Source organism: Rhamphochromis sp. 'chilingali' (genome assembly GCF_963969265.1).
Source record: "Rhamphochromis sp. 'chilingali' genome assembly, chromosome: 3".
Classification (NCBI taxonomy): domain Eukaryota; kingdom Metazoa; phylum Chordata; class Actinopteri; order Cichliformes; family Cichlidae; genus Rhamphochromis; species Rhamphochromis sp. 'chilingali'.
The window spans coordinates 21,365,712-21,385,204 of NC_137931.1; the positions used below are offsets into that span (position 1 = coordinate 21,365,712).

Below are 19,493 nucleotides of genomic sequence, written 5' to 3' on the forward strand. Positions count from 1 at the left end.
GGTGTCTGAAGAAATTAGTCCTTCTAACTTGTCGTTTGTCGTCACACAGATGAACAACCGTCCAGTTGTCGGGAACGGAGTTTTCCCCTTCCCTTCCCTGCCCAATGGGAACATGTGCTACTCAGAGAACAAATAGGAATCAGTCGCTGTGACTTCTGGACGGCAGAGGATCTCAACTTGAACTGAAAGGAAAAGACTGAAGAATAAGAAAGTGCCAGAAAATGGACGAGAAGACAATCAAAGACACCCCTCCCTCCCTCCCTCCCTCTTTTTATTTGTTTTCTTTTCTTTCTCTTATGACGAAACAGTGATGAAAGCTGTTAGAGTTCATGTTTGGTTCAGGGTGGCTCAACAGGACGAAAAATCAGGATAAAAGCTTGGATTCCTCTTTCAGATGTGGTTGGATTGTACCAATGCAAAACGACTGCTTGGCGAGAATATTTGGATGTATGGGAACCAAAATGAGTCCAGTCTGACTGAGTTGATCCCTCTGATGGAAACAAGTTAAAGGGCGCTGCTTTTTATCAGAGGTAGGTGAAGCTGACATGACCAACCAATCAAACCTCAGCCACCAAAACCCAGTTAACCAACTCAAATTGTTTTAATATATTTGAAATGAGTTTTTAAACCAAAAAAAATGCCCCAAATTTTGAAAACAGGTTTTCCAACAGCTGGCAGAAACTCAGCAAAAAAGGAAGAAGGCTCCACCTGGTGGTGCTATCCAGCAATTGCACCTTAAAAACCAATTAATTAAGAGGAAGATCACTATATTAGTAAGGTCATGTATATATTCCGCCACAGATGAGGACTGGCTGGTTGGGTTAGCTTCCCCCTGTTGTAATAAAAAGCAGATGATTTCCCTTCTCCTTTATTTTTTATTCTTTTTAAAAATCCCCTTACTGTGTGGATGGGACGTTTCTGGGTGGGACAGATGGACCTGGAAGTTAAAGGAAACATCACTGAGGCAACTGCCTGTCAATCCTCTGCCGTCTGCAATGTACACAATTTCAACACCTTTGCTAATTTGAACGCTCAGAAGGATAGCATATACCAACTTTTTTTTTAAACATTGCTGTTTTATGTCCCTTTGAACAGGCATCCTGATTCAGTTCATTTCAAGTCTTTACTGTCCCAGTGAGGGAGATTTGCTTTGCAGACAGGGTAGAAAATTATTGTAGTTTAAAACGAAAAGAAATGCACAACCAGACATCGGCATCATCCTACTAACAGACCATACGTAAGATTTAATTCAGTGAAAACAGCTGCTTGTTGATATATTTTAAGAGCTTTGTCACTGAGCCAGTTTTCTTTCCTTCCTTTTCCTTTTGTGTTGTTGCTTTATTTTTATTGTACCAGGAAAAAAATTGCAGATCGTGCCTTAAACTGACAGGAACTTTAAAGGGACAGTCAGTAGAGATTAATTAGAAGACCAAAGTTGCCCTTGCCTTAACTAAGTCACGCAGGCCCAAATAACCTCCAGCCACTAGGGAGAAGCATGCATTCTCCAAACAAGCGGTGCTCGAGGTTGCAATCAATCACAAAAAACTTCTTTGTGGTTGTTTAGATCGTTACCAGATTGCTGCAGTCACCTATTGTTTCCATGAATGACAACTTTTTTTTTACAGTTTCACTACCACTAAAATACTTTGCAGACAAGTGAGCATCAAATGCTTCAATCTGCTAGCAACCAACGCACTTGCAAGGAGATTTTCGGCACAAATGATTCACCCAGCAACTGCAAGCAACCATTGTTTGCCTGTGTGACTGAAGCTTTAGCCATTATTTGAGATTTTTTTTTTGCACTACTCCTTTAAATTGTTTGACTTGCCAAAGCACAGTGAGAAGTCCGAGACTTACTATTGCTAGACAAAAAACTGAGAACAATTTAGACAACTTTAGTACTTAGTTGTTGTTTTTTAATTATGTCATTTAAAGGTTATATCGAAATGTTTTAATGATAAAATCAAACAAATTAAAATAAAACTTAAACTGAGTCAAAGTTCAGATTTTTTAAAAAACTTTTATTGTTATCTTTTTGTAAATCCAAACAACTAAATCTTAAAAAAAAAACTGAAGCTGAGGATTTTTTACAAAACCAGATTTCTTGTTACCCACAACAAACCTCCATCCTTTGTGTCTTTTCTTCTTCTTTTACTCATTTCTTGCTATCGGAGTAACATTGAAACACAGAAGTAAAACACTCAGAGGCAGCTATTGTATATTTTAAATGAGAGAAAAATGGAAAAAAAAAAAAGAATTCACACTTTATAGTGTCTTTTAAATTGACCTCTTTTTGACTGTCTGTTTAAAACAGTTTAGGAAACAAAGCAACCTGTTCTGAGCTGTGAATTTTTGTTCACATGACTAAATCAGTGGCATCAAGGTTAGAAACTAGTGCTGTCAGGGTTAATCTCATTAAAATGGCGTTAACACCATAACCCGCAAATCTCCGTTAGCGAGTTAACGCGGATCGCCCCGCATTAGAGCGTTAACACATTAGCGCCGTCCAGCCCCACGCACTACAATACATGTGTGGAACCCCACAAAACAACAGTTGGTCAGAGAATAAGTGAATAACTACACATAATAATGTTAGGAAAATCTCTTGACGTTTCATGTGTCTGAAAGAAAAAAATCTGCCAGTATATCACAATATTGGATTTTTAGATTACCAATATCGGTATTGGTATCGTTCTTCAAAACCCTATATCGCTCAGGCGCTAGTTATCTGAAAGTGTTTTTTAGTTTTTTACAGCTTGCTCTAAAGCACCAGAATTTGACCTCATGCAGCTCCAAGTTTATGCCTGTGTAAACGTCGTTGTGAACTTTTGCAGCAGTTTCACCAAAAGCCATGAAAGCAAAACTAAATATCAGCACTCACGGGTGGAGATGGAGATTCAGTACAGAAATAGTTCTTCACAGCACTTATGCTTCTCCTCCTCTTCTTTTAATCAGAGCTTTTCTTCATAAAGTATTCTCTAAGTGGAAATATAAATATCTCCTGTTGCTTTATCTACATTATACTGACTTTGTACTTTTACTCTACTTTCATTTTCAATCCGTCGGAGGCCAAGACTCCAAATGCAGTATCTTTGTGTAACTGTATATAAATATATATATTTGTCCTTTTATGCTTTTTTTTTCTCCAAAGTATGTATTGTCATATATTGTGTATTTTAATATTGTATTGCCTTAACATGACCCACACTTATCATTTTTTTGTACATTTTCTGCACATTGCATATGTATGTAACCTCCTGTTATGATGTTTTTTTATTATAGCTTGTGGCTTTGCCGTCAATATTTGGCTTTAATTGTGTATGAGTGTTTGACTCTTTACATGCTCACCATATAAATTAAATGTGATCTGATCACACAATTGCTATATTTTATTTTATTTTTTTGTGAAAACAAAGTTTTTCTAAACCTCCTTTAGGAAAATTTGGGATTAAAAATAAAACAGTGGATTGAAATTCATAAATACATATTAACTAATAATTAATAACGAATAAAGTGATTAATAATACAATATAATATAATATTACTGGTTTGGATTGTTGTGATGGTTTCCACAGTGGCCACTAGATGACAGTGTAACTATTTTGGTAAGTTTGACTTTTTCCTTGAAGTTAAACTTTAAGTTGATGATTTCTGCAAATAGGGCTAGAAAATATATTTATAAAAAAAATAAATACATACGTAGTTGTATGCTTCATGGACAGATAGATGTTTTGACTGTGATATAAAATTAAAATTGTGACAACAAATGTATTTAAAATTGCTCAAAAAGCTAAAGCTTTTCCAGTATATATGCTAACATGAGGCAATCGACCTTTAATGCAGCAATAGCACAAAATAAGTTGCTGGTAAATACATTTTTTTTAAACTTGACATCTTAGAAGCCTAATTTAAGAGTGAATCCTTCTAAAATTGAAGACATTTTTCTGATTTTGAAACATTTAAGATTGCCCTTGAAACACAATTAAAGAACTCATATAGAGTTCGCTGTACAAATCCTTAAGCAAAATAAATTGCAGCTTGCAAGCTTTAAAAAAGTGCTGGTTGGAATTCCGATTAAAACACTGCTATTTTAAATTCAACTGATCGTTATTGTTTTTCTTACAAACAAACAAAACCTTTACTGCAATTTTTAAACATACAAAAAATGTATAAAAATGTATTTAAACAATGTATAATAATAATAATAATAATAATAATAATAATAATAATCCAGAAAAACTTTGTGGTTCATACTTTGTTATATTTTGTAAAACAAAAAAACATAAACAAGGAAATGAATTTTAACATCAGAAAACAACAACATGTACATTTATGATGTTGAAAAACGTTGTTTTTTACATTTTAAATGAAAACTCGGCGACGTTTTTTTTTTTCTTCTCTTACGTCACCTCTGACCCGAAGCGCGCTCTCGGCTTCAAATCAGTGCCCAGAAAGGTGCCCGGGAAGCGCGCGCCGGTCAGAGAGCAGAGTAGAGAGAGACAGCAAACAGGGAGGAGCGCTTTGAGTACGACAACTGAAATTTATCGACGATTCTTACAGTTTTTTGATGTGTCAGGATGTGAAGCTCAAACTGTTTGTTTTTAATGCTGGATTTGAGCCGCCATGGACGGGATAAACCGGTGACGGTACCGTTACTACTTTGACATTCCTCACCGGGAGCCTCGGTGCCTCAGCTTCACTGTGAGTTTATCTATGGCGTCTGTTTCAGCCCTTTGAATTAGCGCTGTAGTTGTCGTTATCACGGCTCTGGCTAACGGTGATGGCCCGGGATGTTGCACATTAGTCGGTGAGAACAGGTGTTGGTGATCCGCGGTTTCTGGACCAGTTTGATGGATTTCCTCCAGCTTCACTGTGAATAAATCAGCGAGATGTATGCCGCGCGGAAAAGAAGAAAACCGGCCCAGAAAGGGTACGTTATATTTGTTATCGTGAACGCCATGTAAGTAGTAATGAAATGGGTCTGTTGTAAGCTTTATTTTTATACACAAATATTATATCATTATTTAAATATGAAATATATATTATATTGGTCGTATTTATTGTAATGTTATGAAGACAGGCACAAAAAAAATCTTTTTTAAATGTTTATTTAAAACACTACAAATTTATAGTGTCACTGGCATGTTACAGATCGATGGATACAAATAAAAAGGCAACAATTGTTTAGTAGTAACCAATATTAGCTTTTGATACTGACAGCAATGTTCCATGTTATTTTTGTTATCATTATTATTATTATTATTGTTATTATTTGTAGTAGTAGTAGTAAAAGTGCACTTTTACTAGTGGTGGTCTGTTAATTGCTGTAATAAAAAATGTATTTCTTAGATTATGAGATGACCGGAAAGACTTCCCTTTTTCCTGTATTTGGGAAACTCTTTTTTGCTACAGCAGTTACTATATTAATATTATTGCTAACAGGGGATGGATAATAATAATAATAATAATAATAATGTTATTATTTTTATTATTATTAAATAACAATTATAATGGATGGATGAATTACTATGCTGATGCCCAAATAGAGGTGTGGTAATACCCCCGTGTCTTGCCCTAAGATAGCTGGGACAGACTCTCATAGGACACCAGTGCCCGGCTCCCTCGACCCTGAATTACAGAAGCAAAAGAAAATAATATCTGACATATGCCTCTCATCCGGACAGATGTATTGTATTTCACATGTGGCTTTGAGCCCCACACCAAAACAAAATCAGTGAAAAATGCAGTGAGTGCCATCTGTAGAATTCACAGATGTCCTTAAGTGCACAACTATATAGGATTTTGGATTTTTAAGACTGATACCAATACCGATATTTGGCCGTTTAAAATTCTGATATGAAAGTTGATATTTTTTTGTCTTTCAAAATCAAAACACAAATAGATTTCTCTTAGTATTTGCTACATGTAGGAATTTATGACTCCTTACTATGATAATGTTAGATGTTAGTTGTTGCAAACAGGGAAGTTGCAGAGCACCCTCTGGTGGACAAACTATGCAACGAAATTCTCGAATCTCTTCTTCGCTTTTTTACTTTTCAGTTATCAGCCGTTATAAATGTTGATACCAATATAGTGGCAAACAACTAATATATATATGATTTTATTTATATATTGGCAATCAGAATTATGATCTGAATGCATTGTTGTGCCAAACACATTTTGCTTTTCCAACGTCAGCTCTATAATTTATCTTGTTCAGGGTTTGTCGGTTCATTGCTTCATTTCTCTTCATGTTATTTAAAGTTGTTACATTATATGTGGTATACAGGGACTAGGGTAAGATGTAATAAAAGGACAGAACAAAATAGAAATGTGTAATGTGTCACCAACTGCCGCACCTGTAAGAAAAACAAACATACAACACCTGTAACTCAAACATTTGAAAATGCACAGGTATATAAATCAGCAATCTTCTTGTGGGATGTGTGTCTGTGTGTGTGAGAGCGAAAGAGAGAGAGTGTAGAGTGTGTGTGTGTGTGTGTGTCTATGTTACGAAATGTAAAATGAAAAAGAGCGTGGGAAGCCTCAATAATGCTCCCATAAGCCAGAGAGAGACAGAGATGGATCCAGGAAAACTGTAAAAATGTCTTGATTTCCAGAGTCAAACCGCCCCCCATCGAAGGCGCCAAATCCAACCCATCCAAACGCCACCGTGACCGCCTGAACTCGGAGTTGGACCAGCTCGCCAGCCTCTTGCCCTTCCCCGAAGATGTTATATCGAGCCTGGACAAGCTGTCCATCCTGAGGCTCAGCGTCAGCTACCTGCGCACCAAGAGCTTCTTCTCAGGTAGGAAACACTGCACACCTTTAGGAACACTGAGCTTTACTTTTACCCGTTGACCAAGGGCTGTCTTTAAGTTACCTTTGCTCAAGGTGGACTAAACGGCGGAACATGAACACTGTAAAAGCAAGGGGTGTGCATGATTTATAAGTCCAGAAAGTCAGCTGTGGGATTTCTTTGTGGTCCAAGACATCATCTAGTTTAGGCCTAAGTCCTGTTTCCTTCACAACCACCTCTTTTTCCAATTTTATTTGTTCATTTATTTATCGTTTCTATTATATTTTAAGTTCAAGGAAGTCCAAAACCATACTTTTTAAAGAATTCAATCACTGTGTGGTGTTTGTCAGGTTATTGAATAATCATGTTGAATACATGTGCTTACTCTTATTATGGTTTTTGCCATAAAAGAGCATCTCTGCTGTAGCTGCCAGTAGCTCCTCACAGGAAGTTGACTGCATCTTTGCAGGGTGAAGTGATCTCGACTTAAAAAAGTACAAAAGATGCATCTTGAACTTGAGATAGATGCAGAAAGAAAGAGAAGGTGGCAAGTGTCAGCTTTGCCCTTTTCCTTCCTCGCCTCCTGAAGTAGCTTTTCACACCTCACAAAGAACCTGCAGACACTGAGGCAGAAAGCATGCAGACAGAGATGGAGCCGAGAGGGTTTTAAGTACACAGAAAGGAGGTCAGAGAGGCGGTCTGCGGGCCAGCAGATGGGAGAGTCAGGAAGGTTTTTACTGTTGTAAGGCAAAGAAATGATTCATCAGATGGAAGATCAGTCACTTTAACACAGCTGTTTGTGATGGAGCTGAACCAGATTTTATATAAGTGAGGCTCTGATGCAAGGTAGCTGGGACTAAGTTGGGTGATTACAGTTCCTCCTGTGGCCTCCTCTCCCCTTTGTCCTTCAGTTGCATTTTAGGAATTGAAACCTTCAGTGTGTTGTAGTAAGACTAATGTCTAGGTCACAGGTAGGAGGACAGAGGAGACGAGGGGTTTTTTTTGGGGGGGGGGGGTTCCCATGTAGTTTCCATGTTTTGAGTGCAGACTTTGCTGCTTGCCTTTCTGTCCTCTTTGGGACTCTGTCATTGGTTAAATAAAATCCTGCTTCCTCCATTACAACCCACACCTTGCTAAACAGTGCAGACTAGATCTGACCAGATGCAATATATACACTCACCAGACACTTTTTTCAGTCCACCTGTTCAGCTACTCGTTAATCAGCCAATCACATGGCAGCAACTTAGTGGATTTAGCAACGTGATCAAGACCACCTGCTGAAGTTCAAACCGAATATCAGAATAATAAAGAAAGGTGATTTAAGCAAATTTTAACATGCTGTTGTTGTTGTTGGTCTGAGTATTTCACAAACTGCTGATGTAGTGGAATTTTCCCACACAACCATCTCTAGAGTGTACAGCGAATGGTGTGAAAAAGAGCCACAGTTCTCTGGTTGAAAATGCCTCGGTGATGTCAGAGGTCAAAGGAGAATGGTCAGACTGCTGTGAGCTGATAGGAAGGAAACTTAATCAACACTTGTCAAAACCAAGGTATACAGAAGAGCATCTCAACAGTAGCAGAAGACCGCATCGGTTGCCACTCGTGTCAGCTAAGAACAGGAAACTGAGGCTACAGTTCACACAGGTTCACCAAAACTGAACAAAACACACGTTGGGTCCCTTAGTACTAACTGACGTCATTTAAACACCACAGCCTACCTGAGTATTGTACCACAGTGTACCATCTTCTGATGGCTACTTCCAGCAAGATAACACACCATGTCACAAAGCTCAGATCATCTCAAACTGGTTTCTTTAACATGACAATGAGTTCACTGTACTCAAATGGGCTCCACAGTCACCAGATCTGAGTCCAGATAGCACCTTTGTGATGTGAAGCCAACAAATCTGCAACAACTGTGTGATGCTATCATGTCTATATAGACCAGACTGAGGAATGTTTCCAGCACCTTGTTGAAGTGATTTTCAAAAATGTAATTTGGCTTCTCTGGCAGCTTAAAACAATACAGCTAAGTTCTAACTTTTAGCTATTACCTTTAAAATTGTGACTTAAAAGCATCACTTTTGCCGTTTTAACCTCCCAGGACCTGGCATCCACATATGTGGCCATCACATTTTGGATTGACTAGATCAAAATACTAAATTTTGCTCCACAAGGGTCTGATATCCATTTACGAGGACATTATACAGCCTCTGTTTTATCAAAATTTAAAACAAATGTACAAATCGGGTTAAAAAAAATCTGGTGATTCCTTGTTTTTACATTCATCGGGTCCCAATATGCCCAAATATCAAAGAGAAATTTAAAATGCATGCCATGGAAGAGTTCAGGTCTTAGGAGGTTAAAGCTGTGCAGGAACTCTGTAGCAAGGACACAGAAACATATCCTGTTCTTGTTTAAGGAGTTTATATTTGGGTCCTCACAGAGAGTAACTTAGGAGCTGCCTGCAGTTAATAATTCAACCACGTTGAGCCTGAAGAGTTTATACAACAGAGCGAGGCTCAATGCTTGATTATGAAGGCAATGGTGTTTGTAAGGGTGTCAGTGATTGTGGTTGGTGGTGCTCTTTTTAACTTCAGTGGATATTATACATGGTTATGCTCAGGATATGTCAGCCCATTTCTACTGGAAATGCCTTTTGGTTAAACCTTCAGCAAGGAATTTGCATTTGCACTGTTACGTTTTTATATCACTGTAATGCACATAAAAAAACCAGCTGCTTGTTTAAGTGAAAATAAATGGATGGGGTTTTTTTGCGCTAGTAATGTTGTGGAGTTGTATTTTGTCTCGCATCAATTATATCGTCAGTTATATCGTTATCGCAAATTTTCAAATATATATCGTGATAAATATTTTTGGCCATATCGCTCTGCTCTAGAAGTAACTATATAATTAATTGCCCAACATTGGTCATTATATACTGTATTTTGCAGACAGAGAGCTACAGACTCTCTCCCAGACCACAGACTCATACTCATAATACAAGTCAGAGCTCTATTTTTTTTTAAAAAGAAAGTTGCGTTTTAAAAATTGGAGTTCATGTTATTTTTACTTCCAATAGTGTTAACATACTACACAAGTCATGAACAAGATTTTTTAAAATTTTAATTGTAAGTGGGCTAAAGCACTTAATTAAAAGTAGTCTAACATAAATGTAAATGCTGTAATTTGATTATTTTAATAAACCATGTAACTTGGATGGATTCGATGCTGGCGTGTCCTCACACATCTAAAGGACCGCTCAGGGAGTTTGTGTGTTTGCTCAGACACATGAAAACTTAGAGGGAACATTGGTGGTGACCCTTGCGTCTGTGATTCAGACTCTGTTTAAGAAGTGCAAAAGTGCAGAAGGATCAGCTTTGTCGAGGAGTTAGCGGGCTTACAGGCATAGCAGATGGATTTTACTCTGTGTGTGTGTGCGTGCGCGCGTGGGTGTGTGTGTGTGTGTGAGGCAGCGCTGAATGTTTTCACAGATTATCCATTAAAAGCAGATTGTACATCTGTCCAAAAACAACAAACAGCCCTCAGAAATCTGCTCAGCCTGAAAAATCCTCCAGCGTCAGTCAGTGTGAGGGAGAACGCGACTTTGCCAGTTTATGCAAGATTATTTTGTGTGTTCATATAAACTGATATAAACTTAATCTAAGTAATGAGACTAACCAAAAAGGATTTACATATGGCCATCAGAGTACACAGACGTAGCTCCTAAAAATAATAACCTTTATTGCTTTATGCTTTATTTTCTGATTTAATTTCATTATTCATTCAACATATTGAGGATGCATTAAATCGTGTGTTGAACCATTAATAGTGGCTTTTTGTTTTCTCACAAATCTGTGTGTTGTAGACTTATTTTGGTTTTTAAAACCTGCATTTTTGTCCATTTTAGAGATATTTAGAGCAACATTTTAAAAGAGTAACGGCCACAAATGATAAATATAAAGCCACAAAGTGCTTGGATATCCTGGATAATTCTCTTTTCTCACACTTAGAATGAGCCAAATTTACAAAATAATCTTTGAGTTTTTTAGAGCATGACCCAAAATAGAGCGACTGACTGTAAAACAAGGAGTCTGTGTCCATAATTACTTTTAACTGTGAAGGAACCACTCGTCCCAAACTGCGCTGCAAATCTCAGATAACACAGGGAATGACTTGCAGCCTTCTTTAATTTCATCCTTTTTCATTATCACAGTGTTGCATAACAATAGTTTGATGATATGTTGTAGTTTGTGAGTTGTGTGTGTGTGTAGTTATTAGGGACGTGCATTATGACAAAAAAGACACAAAAGTGCTGTTTCAGCGTTTCATACATTCACACATTTCATCGTGGTCTTGCAAAACACACTGTTCACAGCAGGAGTATTCAATTAAAATTTAGGGAGGTCTAGTAAGAGAACATTTCCTCAAACAAAGCTCCAGAATGACGTAAATTTTACCTGCATTATGATTCAGTGCATATATATATTTTGAAGTAGCAGTTGTAAGTTGTAAATATAACAAATACAGATACAATTCAACAGTATTTCAGCCATTTTTGTTTATTACTAACTTTCACAGTGATCTGGGGGATATTCTGAATATAAAATAATAATAAAATTTTCTTTTCTTGTTTCTTGTTTCAAGTAAAATGCATTTTTATTCACAGATGAGAACCCCCCCCCCCCCCCCCCCCCCCCCAGCCCTGACTGAAACATTACTTTCACCATTAGATGAGTTACCTGGATTTACTTTGGTAACCTGAAAAGGACTCTGTCTGTGACCTCTGACCTCTGTGCTGGAGTTCTGGATCTGTCTGGGTTACTTACTTCCTTCTCTCTTCGTTTCTTTTGCTCCGTGTTCTGGGACAAAGCTTATGGCCCCCAACCCTGACCTCACAGCCCATTGTTCATTCAGCGGGCTGGTTTCAGTTTCTGTGCAAATGTACTGTTTATAAGGTTGGGGAATCCTGCAGTCGGCTGAGACTGAAGAAGTCACTTGGATGAGTGACGAAACGTTTCTCCCACTGAAAACGTTATGTCCAGATGAACAGAATCAACCTTTTGGGATTTACTTACCTGGATCATTGAGTATGCATCAAAACATTGGTTTGTAGTGTTAGCTAGTTATCAGATAAGTATGAGTTTGGATGATTTAGCTCACCTGATCCACTCTACACAGTGTATTGCTATGCCACTGTCTCCTGGGGAACTTACTGAGTTATTAACTCTTCCACTCAAATCCTCTGTAGAGCTAAAAATGCACAACAGAAGCTTCAAAAACAGCCTGCAGAAGCATCTCCATACAAGTGCGTGAACCCTGAGTGACCCCCCTATCCTCATGCTGTAGCACAGCACAAACGTATTGTAGGTCAGCTCCCCGTGCCTGTGGTCATGAGATGACCCTAACACCTGGGTTTCAGCCACACAATAATGTACGTCTAAGCAAACTGAGCACTACAGTTAACAGAGATGAGATGAAAGCCCCAGAGAATGAAAACACAGCGGGATAATCCACTCATGGATGCTTTACAGAGCCTTTGAAGAGGAAAGGGGGCAGCTGATTGAACAAAGCAGAATCTGCAGTGCTGTGATGTCACAAATTCACTCCTAGGGATGCATCAAGAAATTATCAACTGATTCCGATATGTGACATAAACAGTTTGGGTCACAGTCAATGTTCCTGACATTTTTCCAATTACCTTAGGTTTCATTCATATAACACCAGTTCACAACAGGAGATCCTGCAAATTTTTGCAGATTGGTGAACCCTGCTCAACCTCTGAGAAACCCTGCCTCTGTAAGATGTTTCTTTTATACCCAGTCACGTTACTGCCCTGTTGATAGTTAGCTTAATTAGTTCCAAAATGTGCCTCCAGCTGTTTCTTTTTATGCCGCTTTCTTTGCCCGTCCTTTGTTGCCCATGTTCCAACTTCTTTGAGATGTATTGCTACTACAGAATTAAAAAAGGGCCAACATCATTCTTAGAATAGTCCATTTTTGGAGGTTTAACCATTAGATTTGTTACATTTGAGGGTAGGGCTGTTCGATATAACGATATATATCGGATGAGAATTGTTACGGCCCTAGCCTCTCTCTCTCTCCTGAGGGTGCCTGTGTGGGCGTGTCCCACTACCTCCCCTGCCTGAGATGCCACCTTTCCCTCCTGTACAGCTGACTCCCATCAGCAATTAAGGGTATTTAAGCCCAGAGCAGGGTGAGCTCTGGGCCAGAGTGCCAGTAGAGTGGTTTCCAGCTAGTGAGCTGAGTGTCTTGTGGTGTTTCCAGCTAGTGAGCTGCGCTTTCCTTTTGACTTTTTGCTTTATTTGACCAACGCCTGAGTTTTGTTTGTGTTTTGGTGTTTTATGGTGATAACGGCTTGTCCGTCTCTTTTAGTTGAATTACTTCAATAAAACTGTTTTATTTAACTGTTTCGCCTCCTTGACTCCTTTTTCTGACCCGGTCACTTTTGTTACTTCCCCCTCACCGCCTAGACCCCCCCCAGGGGAACGTAACACAATATAAAAACGTCTATCGTTTCATTTTACGCTATCGTTTGTTTCGTGGTGTCGCAAAATAAACTGTTTACGGCAATATTTTTTCATCATTTTGACGGTCACTGTTGTTGCTATATTAATGTCTTAAAGTTCTCTCTTTCTCTTATATTTTATATAACCACACTACAGACGGACAAGCGCCTGTTTTTATGCGTTGTCGTTAGCAACAACGACGGTAAAACCATCGCGTGTCCGCTTGTTTATTTTCCACCTTTCCACCAATAAAGCTTAAGATCCTGCTGAGACTTTTCAAAATAAACTGAATCACGTGAAAGAGTATGCAGAGTATTTACGGATGAGAAGCAAAAAGAGCCGTCAGGTGCTAAAAAATAAACCGTAGACTCAAACGTTAGAACAGGCTTTTCCCCGCAGCACGCCGTGTAATAAATACTCACAAAGAAAACGGCGGCCGTTACAACTTATGTCTAAAAATGTATAGTTTCATGCATCAGTTAAAACACTCGACTCCAGGTACACGACGCCCAGCTGGAAACACTCCACGTAAGTCGAGCTGCCCGAGATTCACAGAATTTACAGAAAATGTTACATTTTTGTGATTTATATCGTTATCGGACGATAGATGTCTTATATCGGGATATGAGATTTTGGTCATATCGCACAGCCCTATTTGAGGGTTATAAAGTATGAAGATAATTCTTAATAGTTTTACACCAAAGGGGGAAAGCTGTTGTGTGAAGCTTTTCCCCTTTGGGTTCGGTTAGATCCAGACTTAAAGGCTTAAAAACATATATATACATTCACTGAATATACATAAAAGAGAAAACAGTGCCATCACTTTAACTTTTCATCAGTGGATTTTACAACCTACTTTGTGCGCAGCTTATTGTGAAGTCTCCATTACACAGATACCAACCAAAAATCTGTAAGCCCATCACAAACACTGAGAACATTTCAAGTGAACTTTCAACTCTCCCTTCAACCTCTGTGATTATGTCTTTGTGCATCAGATTTCATTCCGCCTCATGAAGCAGCAAATGAAGGAGAAGAAAATGTCACATCAGACTTCGATGCTGCGTTCATGACATCTGGCAAAACTCGTGAACTTGAAAGACGCTTGTCAGCAAATTTACTATCAAAGAAGAAAATACAGCTGCTGCACTACACAGCTGTTTCATGTTGATATGATTTTATTCATATTTATTCTCATCAAATTGTTCCACATTCACATCCATGCAGAGCTGTCCTTAAAGTAGGAGTATTTCCTTTGATTTTTACCTGCATGTTCTTAGGACACGAAACTGATGCAGGGGTCCTGCAGGTCATTAAAACAGGTGAAATTGAAATCAAGGACTTCAAGCAACCTTTTCAGGTTGTTTATTTATACCACATGTGATGGACCGAGTTGAAAAACAGGAGGAGCCCAGGAGTTATTAGAAAAATATAGTTTCCATTTATTTAACCCCCAAAAATTATATTTACAAGACTAATAAATGTTGAGCTCATAAAAGAGGTCAAAGAAACAAAACTGAACTGAACTCAGGCACAGACTGCAACCTTAACAAACCAAATGACTGCCCAAACATACATAATTGACCTAAAACATGAAATGACATACAAGGGTATATATAATGGCTGATCAGACCATTGTGACACATGAGGGGTAACAAACAAACACAATCATAAATCACAAACGATGCAGTACAATCTAGTTTGTTAATAAACTAAACACTAAAGAAGAAAATCAAAAACCCCATTAAACCCTAAACTCAAATATTTAATTAAATACAAATACTTTGTTTTTAAAGTAAAGAAAACACATTCCCCCCTTCAGCAGGAAGTGGTGGTGTGGTCCAATTATCTTCCTTTGTATTTAATGGTTTCAAACCCTGGCTACCATCTTTTGTCCAGCAACTCCCAGGGATGATGGCAGGTAAGAAATAAAAAGACAAAAGTTAGTCAGAAAGCAAAGAAATGAAGTAGTATGAATACATAAGTAAACTAAATGTGCGCGCTTACAAATAGAACAAATGTATCCAAACCAATCAATGAAGTTATTGGCAACTAAAATGTATTACTATGTTCAAATGAAGAATGAAAATACAAAAGTTACCGACTTTAGAGTGTGACCACGGGTTTGGCCATCACACACCCCCCCCACTTCTGGATCTCCCATCAGGCAGCGAGAGAGGTAATCAGCAATGGTGTTGTCTTTACCAGGGATATAGTGAACCTTAAACCGGTATGGCTGCATAGCCAGATACCACCTAGTGATTCTCCCATTAGTGTCATTCATTCTCTCCAGCCACTGCAGGGCTTTGTGGTCAGTTTGAAGGATGAATTCTCTTCCCAGCAAATAATACTTGAAAGAGTCAAGTGCCCATTTAATGGCCAAGGCTTCCTTCTCAACCGTTGCGTAGCGGCTCTCCCTTGGTAGCAGCTTACGGCTGATGTAGGCGACAGGATGTCGATCCTCTAATGGTCCCTGCAGAAGCACTGCTCCCAAACCCTTTTCAGAAGCATCAGTCTGCAATGTAAAGTCTTTTGTGAAATCTGATGAGTGCAGAACGGGGTCCTTACTCAGGGACTGGCGAAGGTCTTTGAAAGCTGCAACAGCTTCAGCTGTCCACCGAATCTTATTGGGACATCTTGAGCCAATCCTGTCCGTCAGTGGGGCTGCTCTAGCTGAGAAGTTGGGAATGAATCTGTTGTAGAACGCAGCCATGCCGAGGAAGGATCGCAGCTGTTTCCTGGTTTGTGGAAGAGGACATGATGCAATTGCATTAATTTTGTCAACCTGTGGTTTAATTGTCCCACCTCCAACAGTAAACCCGAGGTACTGGACTTCAGTCCTAGCAAGAGCACACTTTGCTGGATTGATGGTAAGGCCTGTGGAACACAGCCGATCCAGCACGATCCTTAGGTGATCCACATGCTCTTCCCAAGTTCCACTGAAAACAACAACATCATCAAGGTACGCACAGGTGAATGCTGAGAGCCCACAGAGTACCTTATCCATTAGCCTTTGAAATGTTGCTGGGGCCCCATGCAGACCAAATGGTAAGACTGTGAACTCGAACAATCCCCACGGAGTACGGAATGCTGTCAACTCTTGAGACTGCTTAGTGAGAGGTACTTGCCAGTATCCCTTGGAGAGATCAATGGCCGTTAGATATTTTGCCTTCCCCAAACGCTCAATGAGATCGTCAATGCGTGGCATCGGGTAAGAGTCAAATTTTGATATGGAATTGAGGTACCTGAAGTCGATGCAAAAACGTATCGTGCTATCCTTTTTCGGAGCCAACACAACAGGGTTGCACCACTCACTTGTTGAAGGTTGGATGATTCCAAGAGACAGCATGAGGTCCACCTCCTCCTTTAACTCCACCAGGAAGCGTTCCGGTATCCTGTAACTCATACGCTTCACAGCTGCATCAGGTTTTAAAACAATGTCATGCTCCACCAGACTCGTGCGACCTGGGTACTTTTGAAATATGTCTGAATTAATCAGAGGCGTTACCTGAGACTGTTGCTCACTGGTGAGATGGCTCGGGTCCAGGACAGAGACTGTTACTGAAGGCAAGTAGTCATTAACTTCTTCCTCCTCATCCACGCTGTGAATAAGCAAACCCTCTGTTTTATTCTCAGTGCGTGGAATCCATTCCTTAAGAAGGTTAACATGGAGCACTCTACTCCCTCGCTGGAGACCTGGTGTAGAAACTTTATAGGTAGTAGGTCCAAGTTTCTTCTGTACTTCAAAGGGTCCCTGCCACTTTGCCAGCAACTTGCTGTCAGAAGTTGGCAACATTACCAAAACCTTCTGGCCAGGGACAAAACTCCTGTGGCGAGCTTTTTTATCAAACAAAGTCTTTTGTTGCCTCTGAGCAGCTGCCATACGACTCTGAGCCAGTTCACTCATCTGCTGAAGCTTTTCTCTCATATGAATGACATATGAAATAACATTGACCGATTCCTCTTTACCTTGCTCTCCCTCCCATGAGTCCTTTAGCAGGGTCAATGGGCCTCTCACCTCATGGCCATAAAGAAGCTCAAACGGGGAGAAGCCAGTGGAGGCTTGAGGAACTTCCCTGTAGGCAAAAAGGAGGTATGGCAGCCACTGGTCCCAATCAGACCCTGTATCATTGACAAACTTTCGGAGCATTTGTTTGAGAGTTTGGTTGAAGCGCTCCGTCAGTCCATCTGTCTGTGGGTGATAAGGGGTTGTCCGCACACTCCTGATGCCTAACAGCTTATAGACCTCTTTCAACAGTGTGGACATAAAATTAGTGCCCTGGTCAGTTAAAATCTCCTGTGGGAATCCAACCCTTGAGAACAGTTGAATCAATGAGGAAGCTACAGTTTTTGCTTTAACAGTTTTTAATGGAAAGACTTCAGGATACCTCGTAGCATAGTCTGTAATGACTAGCATAAAGCGATTTCCAGATTTGCTTTTTTCTACAGGACCAACTACGTCCATGCCAAGACGCTGAAATGGTATACCAATGATTGGGAGAGGTTGGAGTGGTGCTTTGGTGGGGACTCTAATTGAAGTCTTCTGACATTGAGGACAACTCCTGCAAAACATAGCAACATCTGAGCGTAAACCAGGCCAGAAAAAGTATCGCTTGATGCGAGCGGTGGTCTTATGCTTCCCTAGGTGGCCAGCCCAGGGAATGGAGTGCCCCAAAGTAAGCACTGTTTCACGGGCTACTTTAGGGACCACTAACTGTTTAACCTGGCCGTGCTGGTGGTATAAAATGCCATCTTGCAGAATGTACAGCTCTTTATTTGTGTCAGATTCAATAGAGTCCTCTTCCTTAGCCCTCAGCAACATGGCAGACAAAGTTGGATCAGCCTGCTGCATTTGTCTGATGTTCGTAGGTACTGAAAAACCTAAAGGCATATCTGGAGCAGCCTGAACTGATGTCTTTCCAACAGTGTGTTGAAATTTTTCACGTCTTCTTTGACTGCGTGGCTTCCGAGACTTCCCGGGATCTGTCTCTAGTTCAGCCTCAAAGAAGGGTAAAGCACTGAGGGTTGCATAATGCTCATCCTGATTTTTAGTTTGAGCCCTTGTTATAGCAACATTGCACTCTTGCACTTCTCTCAACAAATCATAGATGACTGGCAGATCCTCCCCAAGAACTACAGGATAGGGCAGATTATCAGCTACACCAACCTTTAACAGATAGGGTGTTCCCTGCACTTCAATAAACAGATCAGCAGTAGGGTATGGTCTTTCATCACCATGTATACAGCAAACTGATAAGGTTTCAGAGGGGCATGTGTAGTCTTTTGACACATATTTCCTGTGTACCAGAGTCTGTGTGCTGCCAGTGTCTATTAAAGCATTAATTTCTTGTCCATTAATCTTAACTGTGGTGATTTTATTTGACTGCTTTCTCTCAGATTTAATATCCACATTCTGGTGAGGCACAAAACACATCTGAGATAATTTGCTTTGATTATTAGGACACATGGGCTTAGTGTGACCTTCCTGTACACAAAGGTAGCACACTGGTGGCCTTTTACCTGGCTTCGAGGTATTCAGAGGCTGCGTTTCCCTTGTAAAGGGCTTACCCACACCCGTCGCTGACCTCTGAGGATGCTGAGGGGGTTGCGACCGACGTGAATCTCTGGCAGCCTTCCATGCACTGTTGCTCCATGGCTGACTCTTACTTCGGGCAGCTACAAACACATCAGCCATAGTGGCGGCCTCTGCAGCAGACTTTGGATTATGCTCCTTAATCCAGACCTGAAGCTCAGGACACAGCATTCTTAAAAACTGCTCCAAGATAATAATTTCACCAACTTCTTTTACAGTTCTGTTTTTTGGCTGAATCCATTTTTCATAAAGTTCTTTCAGTCTCGCATACAGTTCCTTGGGACTCATCAAAAACTTCAAGACAGCGAAATCTTTGCCTATATGTTTCTGGGTTTATATCATATTTTTGCAAAATGGCAGCTTTTACCTTCTCATATTGCAGTGAATCGTCCACATCCATATTAACATAGGCACTTCGAGCCTTACCAGTAAGAAGAGGAATGAGGTGAAAAATCCAGTCTGACTCTGGCCAACGACAAGCAGCTGCAATTCTCTCAAAAGTGGTCAGAAAATGTTCAACATCATCTTCAACAGCTAGTTTCTCCAGTTTAGGATGATGAATATGCACAGACTGA

At 39.8% G+C, this 19,493-nt stretch overlaps 2 protein-coding genes across 3 annotated transcripts in view; both read left to right on the forward strand.

Moving 5' to 3' along the window:
• ahr2 (aryl hydrocarbon receptor 2) overlaps nt 1–918 on the forward strand; it is a 94,965-nt gene extending 94,047 nt beyond the window's left edge. For both annotated transcript variants that reach the window (XM_080878939.1, XM_080878940.1), the window contains one exon: nt 50–918. In XM_080878939.1, coding sequence (XP_080735065.1) covers nt 50–136 — 87 coding nt within the window. In that variant the 3' untranslated portion in view covers nt 137–918. The remainder of the gene's footprint in view (nt 1–49) is intronic.
• A 3,584-nt stretch (nt 919–4,502) lies between these two features.
• Nucleotides 4,503–19,493, forward strand: part of ahr1b (aryl hydrocarbon receptor 1b) — a 67,033-nt gene continuing 52,042 nt past the window's right edge. Inside the window, exons 1-2 of the mRNA XM_080878941.1 lie at nt 4,503–4,930; nt 6,621–6,808. Coding sequence (XP_080735067.1) covers nt 4,890–4,930; nt 6,621–6,808 — 229 coding nt within the window. The 5' untranslated portion in view covers nt 4,503–4,889. The remainder of the gene's footprint in view (nt 4,931–6,620; nt 6,809–19,493) is intronic.